The sequence below is a fragment of the Phyllostomus discolor genome, chromosome 15 (genome assembly GCF_004126475.2).
Source record: "Phyllostomus discolor isolate MPI-MPIP mPhyDis1 chromosome 15, mPhyDis1.pri.v3, whole genome shotgun sequence".
NCBI lineage: Eukaryota > Metazoa > Chordata > Mammalia > Chiroptera > Phyllostomidae > Phyllostomus > Phyllostomus discolor.
This window is the reverse complement of record NC_040917.2, coordinates 24,046,015-24,066,767: the sequence shown is the minus strand read 5'-3', so window position 1 is coordinate 24,066,767 and position 20,753 is coordinate 24,046,015. Positions and strand designations below refer to the sequence as shown.

At 44.1% G+C, this 20,753-nt stretch overlaps 1 protein-coding gene across 1 annotated transcript in view; it reads left to right on the top strand.

Moving 5' to 3' along the window:
• KCNT2 (potassium sodium-activated channel subfamily T member 2) overlaps positions 1 to 20,753 on the top strand; it is a 196,577-nt gene that overhangs the window by 54,745 nt on the left and 121,079 nt on the right. The window contains 4 exon segments of the mRNA XM_028531238.2: positions 6,967 to 7,046; positions 9,233 to 9,332; positions 17,871 to 17,919; positions 20,299 to 20,358. Of these exon segments, the coding sequence (XP_028387039.1) occupies positions 6,967 to 7,046; positions 9,233 to 9,332; positions 17,871 to 17,919; positions 20,299 to 20,358 (289 nt within the window).

The following is a 20,753-nucleotide window of genomic DNA, read 5'->3' as shown; positions in this document are numbered from 1 at the left end:
TATTTAGTTTTTTTTTTTTGAGAACTCTTTATGCCATAATTGGAATTGACGGGAGGGGAGGGTAAGCATGGGGAGACTTAGCAGGTATATACCTCCTTGTTAGATAGATACAGTTAGGTGATGGGAAGAGGAATGTGGTCGTTCCTTCCTTCCCAACATCCCCCACTGTGTCACTTATACATCACTCACACCAGGGATCCGATCTGCCAGTTGCAGACATGTCTAATTAAAGGTCGTGCCTTAGAATCAGCACAGCACAGGGCTTTGAAGGATGTGAAATATTGCACGGTAACTTCTGTCGACTGATACATGGATGGAGCTTCCCTCCGGGTTCAATATTGGCGTTTATCATCCAAAGTTTTGTTTTGCTTTGCTTTGCTATATCTTGCCTTGAAAATACATTTTAACCCCAAGGCAGATGAAATGCCTTTAGGTAAATCTGGCAAGCTGGCGTGGACAGAGCATGGTCATTATGAGCAGTTGTCTCCTTTTCTTTATTATTCGGCTAAAAAGATTTTTACTGTTCAAAGAAAGACTCTAGAGAGTAATACTAGAGAAAGAGGATTCAGGTATAATAACTACGTGACTTTTTTTCCTGAACCGCCAGAAGGGTGGATTTGAAAATAGCTCAGACTGGGAGATTTCCAGGGAGAAAGTCAGGCCGGTGATGCCGCACTGTCCGCTAGGCACCCTTCTTGTGGAAGAGCTGAGTGCGCGGCTGACTGCAGAGTCTGGGGGGGACGACTGGCTGACTGTATGAATCGGGCAGTCGTGGGCATATAGATGGCTTATGCCTAGAGCATCCCTGTAAAAGACGACTGATCCTGAGACTAGGAGGGGATGAACCAGACCTGCGCAAAGATATGCAGAAGCAGACTTCAAGGTAAGGAAACCAAGAGGACCAGACACCTGCAGGTCAAGCAGGGACAGTGACTCAAGGATGAGGAAGTGACCAGCCATGCCTAATGCCTGAGGCTGACCCAGGCTAAGTAAGGTGACCTATGAGATGCAAATTTCTGCTTCTGAAGTCACCCGGTCAACAGTATTTAATGACAGCCCTAAAAAAACGAAGACATCAAGTCTCACTGTGTTTGTTTCTTTTACTACCAATCAGGCCACGGCCAACGGGGCCGAGGGCACTCACCCTCTGCTTCTGGGATTTTCCGTCGTGCATGCGATGGTGATGCTGTGTCTCAGGAACTCGGGTCCTTCGTGGGGGCTCCCTTTGACGGGTCTCCTGCCCGTCAGAGCACACACTCCCCACCCCCCAAAACTGGCAGGCAGCATCAGGGTGAACAGCAGTTTTAATGCCAGCTCACTTCTCTGATTCCATATTTTATTGTCCTTTTAGCTTCTGAGGACTTCTTGTACTTTCCTACTGGCTATACTTGCAGAATGTAGGTGTCCATGTGTGCTTGCATGTTTATGCACATACATGTATGCACATGCATGTAAGTGTGTGTATCTATGTATGTATGCATTTGATCTTTGGGGGCTTCTGCGTGTGTGAGTGGGTGATGAGAGCAGAGTTAAAGGAAAATGGAAATGATGTTAACGCATCCGATCTTTTCTTTGAGGTGGTGGCTGTAAACCCACATAATTTATTAGAAGCCCACATGCTGCATATTCTTGTTACTCTTTATTGTGTACAGAAAAGAGTAAAAATGAGTTCGTGTTCTATGATTTGCACTTGTTCCTTTTTTATAATGGCCTGACCCAGACCTGCCCCTACTCATGCATTCGGGCAGAGACACGAAGAGGCAAAATCTCTTTGCAATTTAAGGATGCAAATATGTCCCTGTGTGTTTGCGATAGCGTTCTTTCCCTTTGCTTCCCCGGCGTAGGGCTGAGTTAAACTGGGTTGTTAGAGGGAGTCGCTTTCACCAGAACGAGGAGGTACGGGGCACAGGTCCTGCGAGTGAGCAGGGCCCACGAGGCCGCGCGCTTTCCCACCGAGGAGCGGCCAGAATACAAAAGTGCTCCTGGGCAGACTCGGAATGGGCTTCACCATGGAAACGGTGAGGCTGTTATTTCCAGCTACCTCCAGCCCTGATTACCAGAATGACAGGAGCATGAACGCAGTTACCGAGGGGCTATCAGCATTATCGAGTGGTTAGCAGCCCGGAGCCCTCCCGCACTGCCATTCCAGCATTATATCCATGTCAAACACACGCACAGACACGTGTGTCTACATATGTATATGTCATGAGTGTGGTGAGTGTATAAAGCTAGGTTCCCTTGCCAAAATGGACATGCTTTCAGATTTTACTTTTAAAATGCAGAGAATGCTATTGAAGGTCATCAGCATTAATTTCTGCCTCCTTATAAGATGTAGCAGACTCAGGACATGAGAAAGTTAGGCTGGAATAATGACGAAAAGAACTAGATGGGCAAACAGAAGTTGGGAAACGCGTGGGAGGGGCTGTCAGGTGCCAAAAGTGAGGTTTTGTGTGCGTGTCGTGAGGGCTGGGAGCCGGTTAGCCGCCCGGGGATCACTTGAGCATGAACTGGTGAAACGATTTTTTTTCCAGATGAAAAATCGATCGGAGGCTTACTAATTAATTTATTTTTTACAAGGCTCCATTTAAATGTTTGCTCTGTGAAATAATTGAGTTACCGGAGGTTGGGAGTGAGTATTTGGAAATGGAAAGGAACCTGGTTCAGAGTCAACGACCAAAGGGCAGGGCTAAGCAAACACTTCTCCACAACCCCGTGCAGGTCTGCTGTTTGCGATGGTCTTTTGTAACATTTTACAGATAACCTAGGACTCTCCTAATAAGGAGGGATCGACCTGATGAGGAGGTAAGAGGCAAGAAGCCATGTAAAGAGCAGGGCGTGCAGGCAGGTGTGGCCGTGTCTGAGATGAGGTGGCAACAAGTGATCCGCCCGAGGGCTCTGTGACCGATACTACAGACTCAGAAAGCGGGAGGGAGGGAGGGAATGGTGCCGTGGGACCCACAGGAGACTTTTGCCAGTGGTCTCTCCCTGTCCACGAAAAGTTCCAGGAGAGCAGGTCTGCAGAAGATTGGCATCCTGGGCAATTAGCAACTGAACAAAGCAAACTAGTTTCCGAAAGAAGAATCTTTTGACAACCTGGGTCAGAATTATTTTTCTGTGTTATAAAGTGGTAAGGCCTACTTTAAAATCACTGAATAAGAATTGGAAGAGTGAAGCCAGAAAATCACATTTTAATAAGATGCTGCATGATTTTTGCATGGAGTTCAAGTAACCAGAGCAAGCAAATGAGAGGAAAATGAAAAAAATAATATTAATATTAAGGTAGTTGATACTGTTAGGGAAAACTGATGATGATGAATCAAAAAAAAATGTCCACAGTGTTCAGAATTGTTTCGGAGCACAGAAACATCTAGAGAGTTGTTTTTCAATTTACATTAGAAGATATTAGAATAATCTAAAGATGATAGCTTAGATCAATCTTAGTTATGACCATAGAAGAAAAACTAAAAATATATAACTTGAATCCAACAGTACATTACCTGACTAGTTTACTATTGCAAAAATTGTTTGTACCAGAAATGGAAAAAGTAATTGGATAATAGAAAAACTGTTAAAACAATTCACCAAATCATTGTAAGAAAAAAACTCCAACAATGTATCATCAACTTGACAGATTCAAGAGAGGTTTCTGACAACAATCAACATCCATCCACTCCTGATATGATTTTTAGTAAAATATAAATATTTCTTGCAATGCCAAGGGCAACAGTTTAACTCCTAGGGCACAAGAGGCCTTCTTTTATGAGAATGTGTTCCACAGTTGATACTTTCCTTCCAAAAGTACTAGTCATGTGGCAAGAACAAGAACAATGAGATGTAAATAGAAATATTGGAGATTTTCAGACAGCATGATTGTCTGCCCAAACAAGCCTAGAAATAAACCTGAAAAAAAACCCCACTGCATATAAGGAGTTCAACATGGTAGCCACTTAAAATACCAAAAACAAACCAAAAAAACCATGTTGGAACAAAATACTTGTACAGCAACTAAAATAATAAAATGCATAGAAATAGTATCACAAATAATATTTAAGATCTACCCAAATGGGACAATAAAATGTTTTCACCTATATAAAATGTCATTATTAAACAAGAAAAATTGGCAAGTGGAGAAAATAGCACCTAGTAATGATTGTAATACCACTTTATTTTCTATAAAATACAATATAATTTGCTATTATATTGGAGTACATGTAATCAAATGGTCCAGAATTTTATTCAGAGTATAAACATGAAAAAATTACATTTTAAGGAATGACGAGGGCAGACTGGCCATAGTGTGTTATGTGAAACTATGCAGTTCTGGGAAAGTGCAGAAAGAATAGACTAAAGTCCCTACTGGGTGGAAGTGTATTCAGATAAATGTCGATGAGAAGAGGGAGGGAGGAAGAGAGGAGGGAAGAGAGAAAAAGAAGAGGGGAGCGCATTTGCATCTATAAAAAAGAATCCTAAGAGGATATTTAAAACCAATTAAAATCATAAACAGACTTGAGAAGAACAAACGTTAAATGCTGGACCATGCCCTGAGAACTGGAGAGCCGTGTGGTGCTGGAGGAAGTCCCCAGAGATCACACTAACACCAACTGGCCTTGATTTCAGTAACAACTGCCGCTAGGTCAGCTAAAAGCAAGCACCACTCTATATATCATAAATCAGAACACTAAAGGATATTCTTCTGCCCTTGATAGAAGACATGGATCCAAAAGTGTTTGGCTTTGCATTTCATTGTTTAGCTTTAACTTTAAAAAGTATTTGTATCAATCCGTACTTCAATATCATCTATAACCCTAAGAGGGAAGATAGATTTAGATGACTAGATTTATTGTTTTATTTCACAAAATGTTGTAACTGAAAGGGAATTTGGAATTTGTTTATTTATTGAGAGACCTCACACCATGCAAAATTGTCTTCACCCTCAGGAATAAACACACACACACACACACACACACACGAGGCACTTGCAAAGTGTGATAATTTTTGGCACATTTGTAAGTGTCGGAGAGCTGTTTGCTTCACGTCGGTGGCCATTCCAAAGTTGGGCCGCCGCGCGCATAATTCTCCTGTCTCTCTCCGGCTCGTGTCCACAACAGAGCGTCACATTAGGAGTCACCTCACCTTCCTGGTGACGGGCGCCTGGATATTTAAAGAAACCCATTCTGCTACTGCTGTCTCTTCCTATTTAGGCTGCAGACCATCTCGTTTTAGCTAAAGATGTCCCTCTGCTGTGCGCCCAGTGGACTCCAGCTACTAGGTGAAGATGGGATCTGTGTTTTCAGAAATTTGGTAATTCAAGGAAGCAAACCTGCATGACCTTTGCTGAGTTACTTCTGTAAGAGCCATGGGCCCTTTCAAGTTTGCTGTGGCAGCCAGGGCAAATTTGAACCCATTTAGCTTGCTGTCAGGATTCCAGCCACTTTGTTTAAAACGAACTGCCCTTTTATCTGATGAACAAAGGAAGTGTGTCCGACGACGGATTTCCGAGACACTAGTGGCGTTCTCTGTGCAGGGGGTGTGTGCTCGGTGGGGTGTGTGAGTGTGCAGGACCGTGGATGAGTGGGGTGTGTGTGTGTGCGTGCCCGTAGTGTCCTGCGGGAAGATACTGTGACTTTCAGGGTTTCTTTCTGGAGAAATTTACAAGACCATCTTGATTTCTGTCCCTTTTTTCCACTTTAACATATGAGGTGAATAAAACACAAAGGATGGAGCGCACACGAGAAAGGGATGAAAAGGGATGACAAGTTTATGCCTGTCTTTAGGAATAGAGGTGAAGGGAGCGAGCTTTGAGGGTTTTTTGAAAGTGTAGCAGAGAAAACTTGGATTCCCGTTGATAACAAAAAGTCCTTTTACTGTTATGGTGTAAGAGACGATAGCTTTAAAAATAGTCACGAAAATTCCTGACGGTACAGCACTGAATGTAGTAGTGAAATAGTTCTTTAATACGTGAGCATATTCATATGTTAATTTTTCTCCAGTTTTGTCTCCCAGGGGTGCCCCTGCCAAAAAACCAAAACTAGAAAACTATCTAGTCTGTATGGGTAGCATTATCAAAGTTTTGTGATATTAGGAAAAAATGAAATGAAATCTTTGTTTGTATAAACACTGAAATGTTTCTGTTAGCTGTTTTTTTGCAGTCCTGACTTATAATACGTGTATTTGAGACGACGAAAATTTTAAATGATGATTATTAACAAGTCACAAGACACTGAACGCAGTTGTTCCTTTCACTCAATATTTTGAAAATATAATTATGCCATCACATGGAAGGCAGATTGAAAGAATTTAGGGAGAAAGCGGATACATTTATTAAATTAATACTATTTTTCTGAGCATTGATATCATTTTGTAGAGGGTTAAGTATATAATGTTCAGCATCGTGATTGATTTGCCTGGTTCATATCTGTGGTGACTGTCACGTTCTATTGGAAATTAAGACTCCTCTCCTGACCCATGTCTGGTTCACTCAGAGTCTGAATAAATGAATAAGGAGGGAAAGGGTCCTGGGATGTGGGTGCCATACAGTCAAGGTGAAGTGAAAGGCTTGTTAGAAGTAAACAATCAGGCGAAGCCCCTTAAGATTTTGCTCAAACTGGACTTTTCAGGCATCCAGTTACTCCTCACGATGGGGAGCAAAACTGGGAAATGCTGACTCAAAAATTATTTCACAGACGCGTATGAAAGGCTTTTGTATCCCTGCTGGTTTGAATTACCCGTACCGCTCACTGCACCCACTAGTACAGATAACTGAATGAACTGCATGATGGCATTTGAACTGGGGATGTCTTGAGTTGAAAAGTGACTGCTTCCTTCCATAGCTCTCCACGTTTTACCCACTCCCCATACATATTCTTTGTGATTGGGATTCACTTAAAGTCTAATGCAGATAATTTTAAATTTTTCTTATGCGTTAGTTTTCAGTTTAATTAATTATGTTTTATTTTCTGTTTGCAGGGTACAAGTTGAATTCTTTATGAATGAAAACACATTTAAAGAGAGACTAAAGTTATTTTTTATTAAAAACCAGAGATCAAGTAAGTCATTCATTTTATTCCCCTGTCTGCTTGCCCATATATATGTATCCCCAACAATTGCCTTGCAATTCCTGCAAAATATTCTTTAAGTAGAGCAGTACAATAAACAATCTTGTCTGCCAGGCAGTAACATGTTAGAAAACTATAGACTTTGCCTCTGCTGGTGTTAGGGTCTCTTGACCTTGAAGGCGATTAAAGGCATTTGATTGTCCAGGTCCCACGCTAGTAAGTAGGGTTCTGAGTGAGCCACCTAGACCAGGGAGGGGGTCGTCACTGCTTGCCTGTGGGGGACACCTTATTATGAGAAGGCTCTCGTAATTCAGACTGACCCTGAGGGAGAGAATAATGGTCTGATTTCACAGGGGCAGAGTTCAGTGTTCCCCGGAGGTGCGCGTTGGCGGAGAACGGGGAGTGGACTAGCACCCTTTTCTGGAGAAGCTGGGCCAGGAAGCGCAGAGCTAAGCTCAGAGTTTAACACCCCCAGGGGTTCTTAGCATCGGACCAACTGGGGACACCATTGGGACTTCAAGAGGATATGCAATTGGCAGTCCCTGACCTAAACTTATTCAAGGTCCAAGTGTCAAAGCATCCTTCTTGCCTCCTGCTGACACCACGAATTTTTGAAAGCCATGCATGATGGGGCATGACGCAGTTTTTCGTGTGGGCAGTGCTTAAAATGCCGAGAAACAGCGGGGACATCTATCCTACATCAGCGCCCACTTTGCCCTCTCTGACTGGGACCCCTGAACCCTCTAGGGGCAGTCTTCACTAAGTGGGGGTCTCTGTGGGGTCCAAAGAGAGCAGCCTGGGTTGTGGGAAATGGTCCAAAGGCTGGTGGCAGGGGCCCGCTCAGTGTGTGAGGCTCACGGGCGAGAGGAGTGGAGGAGGGTGCGCTCCAGGGAGAAGGCCGGCGCTCACACACGCCGCTCCCCTCTGACTGTTCGGAATGTCCACGGGAGCCACACAGGCAGATACCACCCAAAAGGGGCCACGTCTTTTGAATAAAAGGTTTCCTTGATTTTTTAACACTAACAACCCTACCTCTCCAGGCCAGAAAAGATAAATGCATGATTTGGCTATTTCATTAGCAGCCAGCTTCGACTACGCCGTCATTTGGGGAGGCGAGTTCTATAAAACCAGGACAATTTCATTAATAATTTAGAAAAGACTTTCTAAAGAAGCTAGCCCGTAAAAGGCGCAGAGCATTGTAGTAGCAGAGCTTAGGAAACACTGCACGGTTAATGAGCCTCAACCTTTTGCTGTTGAGAAATGTCACCTCAGGTGCACGCACAGGTAGCGGGGTAAAAAACTGCCACTTCATTTCCAGATTTTATTAACTAATAATTATAGGCAGACCTTTCTCTCAATTTTATTCATAATGCGTGAGTCAGAAGCTGCCTGATCGTTCCAGGAAAGGTGATGCTTTTCTCTTAATCAGACTTCAGGCATGTTTTGCTCATCTTAATTGTCCCTTTTCACCTTCGTTAAGTATGACAGACTGCGTAGCGGTGACCCACACGGTTCTAAAAGGGACATGCATGACAGTCTTACTCCCCACAAAAACACTGAGATTTCGCTGGTTAATTAACCCAAAGGGAAAAGAAAAAGTCCACTGGTCAAATTCGAAATGCCTGCGTGTATTCTGTATTTCCCAGCATAGTCTATTATGATTTCTCCGTAATTACACAATTACTAATTAGAAGTATAATGTATAATTATAGACATGATTATAATTTCTCTATAATTAAAATCTGCAAGGTATGCTGAAGGTGCGAGTTTTATGTGTTATGCTGTGAATGTGTAAGCAGCTAGATGTTCTAGCTGGCTAAGATTTACTTCCAAACTCACGGATATATAAAATGCTTAATCTTCTAAGCATTTCTGAAACAATGTCGAGGAGACACAGTTTTTTTGGCTTCTGGGTGCTCAACCCTAGCCTACTCTCCGAGTAGGTCTGTTCTCACGGGCAGTCCAAGCATTCCATCAATCACGCTCTTTGTTCCAATATTCAGATCATTAAAATGCAGCGACCTAGAACTTCAGCGAGTTTAGGCAATTACGGTATTGTAGTTTCTAAATACAATTTAAGTGCTGTACTTAAAGTTGATATTTTTGACAAGTCTTTTTAAAAGTCTTTTGTGGACTCAATTCAAATGAAAATCAAAATTTCTGTTGTTTGTTTAAAGGTCTCAGAATACGCCTGTTCAATTTTTCTCTCAAATTATTAAGCTGCTTATTATACATAATCCGAGTGCTATTAGAAAACCCTTCACAAGGAAATGAATGGTAAGGTACTTCTGTCTGACCCTCAACGATATTCTTTGATTGCTTTGAATTGCATTATAATTTTAAAAGATGTTATATAGAATTCATTTTTTTTCCTTAAAGATGCTTTAGGTGTTTGTTGCAATTAAGTCGAGCTGCCTTTCAGGTAATACACGGATATCACCTTTGCAAGTTCTTTTTAAACATCTCTGCTTATGGTCTTTATCTGTTCCTCTAATGCTAATACTGGACACCGACCTGTAACGTTCTTACTGCTAATCAAAATACCCTAAGTCACTGTGCAATGTGGGTCCGTCTCTGTAGACAGCCAGTAACTTTCTGTTCTGCATTCACATGCATTGTTCTACTGTGAACCAGCTTTGTGAGTATTTTCGGCGATGGTCTAGCTGTTACTCTTGAAGAGAACCTCCCCAGCATCCATGGGGGCACATGACTGTCAAGTTCAGAGTTAGTCTGTGTAGTTCTTTATCTTATTTGAGTTACATGGCTTCTAGATTTAACTTATTTTTTATTCATGATCCTGTTGCTTTTACTGATCGCACAGTTATTGCATGGATGGGTTTGCCTGTTGATTCCCTGTCTTCGTTGGAAGCAGCAGGGCAGGCGACTGGGTGTGTGGAGACTTGAATGATGTTGATCTGATGACCACCTTGGGCCCCTGTCCAGCCCACTACTGTTAAAATGGGTTTCAAAGCAGAAAACAACGTTGATGGTTAACTTTGGTACAATTATTTTTTTGTGGGGCAATCTGCCCTAAGAAAATTTGCACAAAATTAAAGTAAAATGGAAACCGAGGACGTAGCATGCGTTTACACGAATCGGTTCCCCTTCAGTTTGGTTAGACAGGGAAAAGGAGCCTGTATTTATTAAAGGCTTTGGGGAGTTAAGCCAGAGATTCACACGTGAGATTCTGTTGTGTAATAATTTAAGTCGTAATGCTTTAGAAAGTAATTTAATGAAAGAGTATTGTTACTTCACTGGGCCTTTAATGAATGCCCAGCCTGTACTTGTGTTGCTCTGAAAAGGAACATTTTCTGCCCTCAGGGGATTTTCAGCCTGTACAGAATTGTGGGTGCTGGGGTCACTGCTTTTTCTGGCACTGGGCTACTTCTTTTATTTCCTTCAGTATGTGTACTTTCGATCCCATTTTCCAGTTTCTCATATGTGCCCTCAGTGCTAACCATTTTTGTATTTATTCAGAAGTATGTATATTTGCAAATATGTATCTATGGGTATACATATAATTTTTTTCACATTCCATATTGTTTTGTGTTCGTTTCACGTGTACCACATGGTGGTTGGCCAGTCCTGTGCCCTACAAAGTGGTCCCCCGATGTTTCCCGGACCCCCAAGGCCCCACACATGGAACTGATGTTTTTACGCCTTTACAAAGGCTGCTTAACTCATTGATCACGTTCTAACGGCGTAGGCGGTTCCTCTGTTGGGCTGTCACTTCCACGGGCCACGTTCCGGTCGGCTTCTCGGGGGCCCTCCCACGGACCAGTGAGTGACAGCTCTGTCCTTCCTCAGACCCCGCTCCCCTGACAGCCCCGTCCCCACAGTTGGCAGATGCCTCGGAGGCATCCTCACCTCGTTCGCTTCACGCTCTGCAGCACCTGCAGAGCCCTGAGCAAGTCCTGCTGTTTCTCCCTTTACCACGCAGCCTACCCTCACCGCGTGTCCCTTCTCGATGCCACCGCCCTGCACAGGCCGACCTGCCACCTGGATGGCCACGGTCGTCCTCCTCACTAGTCCTGCCGCTTCTGTCTTTGCTGCCCCTGGTTTATTCGGAAGGTGGCAGCCAGGATTCCTTTAAAACGTAAGCCAGACCATGGCATGGCTCTGCCCCAAATGCCACAGTGGCCACCATGACCTACAGGGCCCCCACTTTCCTGGGAACTTCACCTCCTGATGTCACCCCCCACCCCATTCTGCCGCCACACTGGCCGCCTCCCTGCCCCCGGGTCCTCACCAGACACACGGCAGGCTCACAGCCTTCACACCTGCTCTTCCTTCTGGAATCCTCTCCACGAGACAGCACATGCCCCACTCCCTCAGATCTGGACTCCAAGTCGGACTGTCAGGGAAGCCTTACCAAACGTCCTGTTTAGAACTGGAACGTCCTCACAAGGCTCCCTGGAATATATGTTTCCTTTTCTGCATCGCCTTTCTGTTCTTTCCGGATTGCACATTTTTAGGGGTTTCTTTTGTTCTCCGTGTGTTCCACGCGGGTCGAGATGGCTCTTCCACGAGGGCACAGACCGTTGTCTGAAGCCTCAGAGCCCGGCACGCGTGAGGCCCTCAGCAGTCACTTGTTGAGTGACGGAGGGACTCGCTGAGTCTGTGGAGGTCATCTGATGCCCCCCCCTCCTCTGGGCATTAGCAGGAGGAGCCTCTGGGGCCCACCTGCACAGACAGACGCTGCTCTGTCTGCTGCCTCGGGGCTCTCACCCCGCAGTCTCCGTCTTCCACCTCTGCCCCTGACTAGCGGTAGGTAGGGCTCCTGGGCGTTCAACATAACGATTTCTTGGATAACTCCGAATCAGAAATGCTTACCCGTTGCCATGACTACAGCCCAGCTCCAGCGTGGGTCAGCGGTGGCTTCAGGTGTTCTGCCCGCACCCCCGAGGGCCTCGGTCAGGTCACTTAGTGCACCGATGCGGATTTCGCTGCCGCTGACCCTGGAGCAACACGGGGGGCATCCAGGGAAGCCAGCCCTCGCCCCTGCACAGTCGGAAGTCCGTGTGTAGCTTTGGACTCTCGCCAGTGGCCTACTGAAAGCCTGCTGTTGACCGGAAGCCTTACTGAGGACGCGAACAGTTGACTAACACGTATTTCATATGTTATGTGTGCTACATGCTATATTCTGACAGTAGGGTAAGCTAGGGAAAAGTGATTTTACGAAAATCATAAGGAGGAGGAAATACATTTACAGTGTTCATTGGCACTATCGAATGAACAGGTGGCCCCGGGCGGTTCGACCCTGTGCTACTCAGGGTAGACTGCCTTTACTTCTCCGCTCGCCCCACACCCTCACCGGGGACAAGGACCCCGAGGGGCTTGCTTCCGGAGCGCCCGTACTCAGCACAGGGCGCGGTGGCGCAGCGGGTGCTGCTGAGCTAATGGACTTATGTCAACAGCTTACTGATAGGCTTGCGCCACTGGGATGATTACAGACCACGGCCTGGAGACGCCACGTTACAAATGCTTTCAAAAACATGCCAGAACTGTTTTTTAAAACTTGCTGATCGATGCGTAACCTGTACCTTTGAGAGACCTGGAAATCACACACGGAGTCATGACCGATTCCTTACAAGGGTAAAAGGGCTCTGGTGGGTGATGCGGACTAGAATAATGTTATTTGAAAACATGAAGTGGAACAAAGTTTCCTACAATTAACTTCTACGCCATGCTACTAAGTATATTGAGCCATAATTATAGAGGATATACATTTGAGAAATCAGATTACTGCAGTTAGCAAACAACCGAAAGAACTCATGGCCCCGTTTTGAATAAATGTTCTGTTTGGCTCCCCTCGTCCAGCCAGTCCTGGCTAATGAGAAACAGAAGTGGCCTTTATGGGCACAGGCTCCCTTTTAAAATAATGAGGCTAATTCAGCAAGGAGATTTATTTAATTAGAGCTGCTGCCACAAGAACGCCAAGGCTGTTCCGTTCTGTTTTGCTTTATTTTTAAGTCCCTTCAAGGAGTCCAAACTGACGGGAAAATGTTGCAAGTCTGAGCAAACTGAAGGATACGAAAAGAAGTTTATTGTTCATGTATGAAGCTCGGCAAGTGACAGACTCTGGGGGCACACGCAGTTTGTAGTCAGTGATTTAGGGGCGCTAGCAAAGGACACTCCACACTCAGTGTGTGGTGCATGCGTTTCACTGAGAGACGAGCCACCAGCTTTGCTCACTGCCTCCTGCTGCTGATCACGCTTTACACTGTGCCCAGACTCGCCCGTCCTGTCCGCTTCACAACTGCTGACGTGATGGGCACTTTTAGCAGCAAGGGACAGGCCTGAAGGGATGAAGGCCGCGACTGTGCTCATATTTCGTGGTATTTGGATTTGCACGTGACCTCAGGGGCTGATGGAGCAACGCGTGTGTTCCGGCGACACGCTCAAGTTAAAGACTGGGTAACAACCCTTACAGGAAGAAACGTGATCTTGACAATATCTTCTAAATGTTTGGTCACCACCAGGAATGAATACCGTCCCATAGACTGTCCACTTTTGTCAGGTACATTAGTCACAGTGAAGATGAACGTAGCACCAAGTGCTCTGATGTATATAGTCTCAAAAATCCAAAGGACGTTTTTTCTGTTTACTAGTGTCAAACGCTGGTGTTCCTAGTCGGTTTTCTAGACCCTTTCCTCTGTTCTACACACACACACACACACACACACACACCAGGGCAACTGTAATATCATGTATGTGAGCCACCTTCATTGTGCGGCTAGCTGTTGGTCAAAGTGCCTTTGCAGTCGGCCTTCAGACACACAGGGAGCACGCAGAGAAGGGCCTTCAGACACACAGGGAGCGCGCAGAGAAGGGACATACACGCTTCTCAACACCACGGGCCGTTACTCTCGCTCGTATTTCAGGCTCAGATCTCATGTGAGCACCCGTCACATCCGATACCTGGACCCAAAGCCTCAGGGATGTGGTCGAACAAAGGGAGAAAGGGAGAGTGAGTGTTGACGGACTGAGGCCGCCGCCTCAGCTGATGTCTGATGGAAAGACCCCCAAGGATGCCCCCTGCCCAGCCGTGCACACTCAGCCCTTCATTCTCTCCCCAGCATCCCGACAGGTCCTCGTTGGCCTGGTGTGGAGTCTACCCAGTGCTTCTGGACAGGGTTCCGGGATTGAACACCTCCCTAATGTATTGTGAAGAGTCTACGACGCTTCGGTATCTCAGTCGCTTTGGTGCTGGACTCGTCTTGAACTTTGCCTATCCTGGAGATGCGGGTCTACGGCCACGCCTGGTCCTCAGTTCTCAGTGTCCGGTGGTTTCCTGGCTTTCCTCCCTGGTTTAGATCACACTTGTGTTAATAAGATAACAAGTGCACATTTGTTTTCTTCGGAACGCTATCGACCTGAGTTCTCGAGTCTGTGACCCACGGGTCTCCCCCGAGGAACCCTGCCCCCACACACTGACCCTATCACCTTCACGTGTTTACACAATGTTTTATTCTTCTGGGGGTCACACTCACCCCCTGGCCTCCACCCCAGCTACCAAAGCTGATCGGACATTTCCAGCAGCTGTTTTCCTGCCCGTAGGCGAGGCCACAGGCACGTGTGCTGTGGAATGTGAGGAAGGCTCGGCCTCATGAACTGTCCATACTTTGCTTCTGCTGAGACTTCCGTTGTTTGATAGGCCTCTTCCTGTCATGATAACGAATCTTCAAATGTGAGTTGTAGCTGTGGGCCCAGGTTCATTAACAATAACAGGATGAGATCAGTTTTGCTTTTATGTGTGCTTCCGTTTCATTTTTATGTTTATAATTAAAAAAGTGCCATCTCTTATTATTTTAGAAATGGTTCATGATTATTACAATGGCAAGGAAAAGGAGGTACAAACTATCTAAAATCTCAGTGCATAAGAAAGCATGTTTTCATGACTAACATTTTGTGAATTCTCTCTCTAAATGTACGTGTGTACAGAATACACTCACTCTGACATAGTTAGCATGATATTATAGACATTGTCTTTATCATTGACTTTTGTCTCATTTGGGGTATTTTTACTGTTGATGATGAGGCTACTTTTGTCTTCTTGTTGGAGGGTGTTCAGGTAGATGCCAGTGCCTTTGCGGATATAAATAATGCTGCAATAAATATTCATGTGTAGGGTTTCTTTCCTCTGAGTGCTTTTTGTCAACGGGAGTGAAGCTTCATTGGAAATTATGGTCTGGCTGCCTGTCTGTTTCCCTCCCCGTTTGTTCTGGACATTAACTAAAAACGTGCGGATCAGCCCTACACTGTTTTTCATGATAAATTTGATTTAGAAAGGGCAGCTTGGGCACTAGGTTTTTATTAGAATTTAGACATTTCCTCCTATGCGTTTATCCAATTTAGTGCTCGGTAAAGGGTGAAAAAAAGGACTTTCCACTGGAGATCTCACTTGGCATTGAAATTTATATATTTGAGATTGTAGAAGTGTCTTTTTTAAGGATTATGAAAGCTATTCTACATTGCATAGCCTTGTCTAAAAAAATATTTTCTCAAGGTCTTTTTTAAATTGAAATGCTGCATGCTATTTTAAGAATGATGAAAAGAACATCCCAGAGAAAATACTGTCAGTTTGATAAAACCAGCTTTTAGCAAATTCATGTTAACTCCCAGTTTCCCTCTGAAAGTGCTGACCAACTCATGTTCAGCAATTTATTTTTAATCCTTCAGATATTGGTGTAGACTTTTCTTATTATTTAGGCGTTTTTGTAGCATGCCATGTTTCTGTCTACGAAAACTGTATATAGCCTTTCGCTCTTCCATACCTAGGTTCGGTCTGGTTTCTGAAATGTCACCGACACTGTGATGTGTGTTTGGAAAGGACAGTGTTGCTGGACTCATCACCGTGTATTTGCCTGTATGGGCACCGTCCATTTGTTTATATTGATGCCTCATCCACTACACTCATGTACGCAGAAAGACATGGTCACTAAAAAAGACACACCTTCCTTTTAGGGAACTTGCAGTATAGTGAGAAGACACCTAGTAAAGAAATGTACTTACGCATGAGTATCAAGTTACAACCGAGATGCATGGAAGGGAAGTGCAGTGAGCGAGGTCGCCTAAGACATTAGTTGACTACTTCGATCGAGTGGAAACCTCAGAGAGGGTTTCCTTGAGCGAGGGTTGAGCAGAGAACTCAAGGCAAGTCAAGGGCTGAGATGGGAAGGAAGGGTCATGGTAGAGTCAGTCCCAGAATGCCATGCTCAGAGTTTTGTTCCCAGGAGACGGAAGTCTTGACTTTGGATGGTGGGCGCGTGATGCAATATGCAGATGATGTGCCATAGAGCTGCACACTTGGAACCTGTATAATCTTATTAACCGATGTCGCCCCAATTGATTTAATTTAAGGAAGGGTTTCGCTCTTTATCTTAACCAAAATGCGATGTCATACACAGGGAGGCGATGTGAGCAAAACGGATTGAGAAAGAATCGGTGTAGCTGTAAATTGGAAGGAAAATGTAGAAGACAAGGAAGTGTAGCGTCTCATTGGGAAGGCTCCTGCAAGAGTTTCAAAGAAATGCAGAAAGGGGTGGTTTAGATCAAGGTGGCTGTGGGAATGGAGATGAACAAAGGCAGGTAAATTCCACCGACGGCAGGCAGAACTGAGGTTTCAGGACTAGTGGGTTAGGCATTTACACAAACGCCGTGGAATTGGGTGCCATTTATTGGGATGTGGAAAACTGGGAGGACCAGGTTTTGGGGGGAAAGATCACTGGTTTGGTTTGGAGCAAAGGAAGATGTCAGCTACTCAGGTAGATATGACATTCTGGAATTACAGGGTACTTCCATATACCAAGTAGTCTCTTTGAATAGTCCTTTTAAGTTCTATAACTCTATTTAAAACAAGAACTTTAAAGAGTTTTATGGCTTTTTGTCATTGCTTAACATATAACCAAAAAGAAAATTATCTAAAGGTTTAAGAACATACTTCTCATTTTGTGGAAGGGCTCTCATGTTTCCTAACGGGGGAGAGTGCGTGGGTTTTGTTGTGATTGTTGTGTTTGATTTTGTGTGTTTTTATTTGCATTCATGGGAAACATAATATAGTTATTTACATGTTTTCCCAAATGTGGTATGTGGCAGTGAATGGCCCCCCACGTGAGCCTCTGCACCCCAAATAATTCAGATAAGGACAGGGCACAAAAACGAACAGGGATAGCCGGTGAGACGGTGGAGATGTTATGCTGTTTTTGCAGAGTGTAAGGAATTGTTGGCACTGACGGTGAAATGAGCTTTAAGAGACATTTAAGGACAGCCACCCCTTGTCCTGTGCAATGTTCCATGCGATATCCTCCGTCACAGGTGTTGTGGTGGCATGCTAAGTATTTTCTATAAATCCGGATATGAAATTTTAATATGGTCTATAATCAGAGTTACTGACTTTATCTGGAGTATTAATACTTTTGAATTTGTACTGCCACAATATTAACAGCTTTAAAATTAACAAAATCGTAAAGGTTTATAGAAGACCCTTAAGTGACTTTTCAATGGAGAATTTGATTAGTAGGGTTTGAGGGTTTTGGACCCTTCTATAACCACTCTTTAAATAAAACTCCTTTATCTTTCTTTTATTATTGATATGAGACTGAAAATGAAATTAAAAAGCCTATTTCATGGAACAGAACAGACTATTATTCAAAAGAAAACGGAAAGGATATAACGTTTTTGTAATTTTAATTTTGATATGTTATTGTCTTCTCATGCTATTGTTATTTAAATATTTCCAACTTCAATCAAAATGTTTAAATGAATGCATTTCCCACATTTAAAAAAAGTAACATCTCGTCATTCTTTTCACAGGTCTCGTATCTTTTGGGTGAACAGGAGTCTGCCTTTGTGGGGCCTACAGGTCACGTACAATTTTGTTTATCCCTGCATTGCCGGATTGATCCCTATTTCCCGGAGAAACACTATTGGAGAGAAATGCTTGCTATTCAAAATGAGCTTGTCTTATTGCTTAATTAATCACGATGCACATTTTAGGCAAACACGTTCACCGCTCTCTTCATGTTTGCTTGAGCCCTGCGCTCTGCCGCGAGAACTCGCGGTCAGGATTAGACTCAGGTCGCTGTCCGGGGCGAGGAGAAAACCCAAGTCAGCCTGTGTGTTCAGCACCACTCATTCCTGTAACCAGCTTTCCAAATCCCAGTTACGCAATCCTTGAAAAATTAATCAAAAGTTCGTATCCAAGTGTGCTTTTTTTCCCTGTGCCCTTGGTCTCTGGAACATGTGAGAATCTCAATAAATAATCAATAAATCGATAATCAAATGAACGGTTCACATTTCCAATAGCAAGAGCTTGCTACCGAGGCAGATAATTTGTAAATCAAATAACAAGCGTGCCCTGGATTCGGAGACCACAGAGGGTCTGAGTCACTCTGCTGACGCACGCACGCAACCCCTAGAGTCCTCCGCGTCCGGTCCCCTCCCCTTTCTGGTGAACTTCACACCAGCAACCTTTGTGCCAGCTCCCGTCCTCGCTTCTGTCTCCCTCCTCTGCATGCTTTTTATTTTCTGTTATTTTTCAACAGTAAAAATTATTCTAATAGAGGGACTTGGAACGACATGAAATGATTTTAAGCATCCCTGTTGTTTATAAACAACCTTGAAAACACTTTGAAATCAACCGTTGGGTTTGTCTTTTAAAGTCAAGGTGATTGTGAAGTCTGCGTTTTATAGGTGACAATGAATTATTTCAATGATGTGTGCCTGGGATTATAATTATGAAGTCAGAGTTTTTGCCATGTCTGGATATTTCATATTTTATTGAAGTCAAGTTGCGTTTTACATTACTTTACACTGGCTTTCATTGCAGTGTCATTAATTTAAAAATAACTCTTTCACGTATTTCAGTGTGCACTAAAAATGCACTCTTTTTTCATCTCCCAATTATCCTCCAGGGAGGAGCACGTGTAAAATAAGTTAACATTTTTGCAAGGAGTTATATATGGCCCTGAAATACATGTTGATCTAGTCACATAGCTTTTGTCTCATACTGATGTTTTTAAATAATAATAGCACTCATTTCCAAATAGGAGTTTGGGTAATTCATGCTAAAAGCCTTGTAGAAGCCCTCTATCAATGCGCCCCCCCCCCCCCAAAAAAGGCAGGGATGATTCAGAGGTTTTGCAAAGAAGATCGAAGAGGTGCGAATTTTTTATCGTGACAATGTGCGGCTGCTGTATGCACTTTTGAACACGTTTTATTTATATTCCCTTGCATTCACAAGTGTTTAAATTGTCCTTATGTTTCAAAATTCACCTCAACCAAAGTTTTCACTCCCATGGAGTCAAAATGTGAAACTCCAGGGGAATCTGTCTTTCTCCGGTAGGCTGTCCTGAACCTCAGAATCTGCGAGCAAATATACTTGCTCTCTGAGTCACTTCTGGCCTGTGCTTGCTGATTTGGGTTCCATTCCTTTGCCCTAGAGGGCTGACAGGAACGTCTGGATCTCTCCTCCAGTTCCCCTTCCTGCTGCAGTCGCTGCCTCTGGTTAGGTCAGCAGTGGGACTGTACCTACAACAGGCAAGACAGAGAGAGGAGGAAGCTGCTCGGGGCAGGCAGGTCAAGCCCGTCCGGCTGCAAACCGGAGATTGGTTGTGAAGCTCATTCAAATACAAGCTGAAAAGCTGCCGAAGGGCTGACGTGGACCATTTTGTTGAGTGTTCAAAATTGCGGCTCTTTCCTTCCGTGCAAGGCAGGGGATAGGATGAGCCACATCCAACCCGGGGTTCCTGTGCTCTTCTGCAGGGAACTGCCATTTCTGGTGAATGCGCCTCAGTTTCGGGTGGTGTTGCTGGCGGAGGGGGCGGGGGGGGGCGCGGGGCCAGAAGGCAGTGAGGAATGCACACAGCAAAAACCTGTTCTTTCTGTATCACGCTACTACAGCCAGTCTGACTCTCCTAATCCCACCTTTTCATTTGGGATAATAAACCAGAAAAGATTTATTAAGGAGTATTAGAATGGCCAAAGCTGAGCTGTAGTGCCGGGGACGACCTACAACCCACCACCTGTATATGAGTTAATGTGCCTCGTAATACCTCCTATATCATATCTCACATAAATATATCCAGATATATAATGCACATACGTGTATATTTATACATTCATTAACTTTATAAATTACCATAATCATGAGTATATTATATTCTATATAGTAGTATAATCATGGCTACATGTTATTTTATTTTTATGATGTTTTCTCATAAAGTTAAAATTTGTATTTTAGGTTTTAGTGGCCTTGATAAGTCTGTTTGAAACGATACTACTTGGTTATCTCAGCTATAAGGTAAGCTATTTTCATTAGAATTTTTCTGCTGACAGTCCACATCAAGAGCTTTTCCCCAGCCTTCCTGTCTTTATAATTCATACTCTGGGGATAAAGCAAGCCCTTCCTAAAGCACTGTAATTATTTTGAACCTCTCTAGTATGTGATTTAAAAAAAGCTTAGTAATATAGTAAGTAATGTTCCCCTCGGCGGCTGAAACAGACTTCACCAATTCCTACGGGTTGATTTATCCATTAGGTGCGTGCTCATACAAGTCAAGCAAATGTGGTGGCCTGGCCCTTTGTCGCTCTGAATCCCCATTCCCGATCCGTACAGAAAACACCGAGGGAACAGAAACATGCCTGCTGGGAACCGTTTTAAGGAATTCTTTTAGTTTTTGGCAGAGCTCTGCCTGG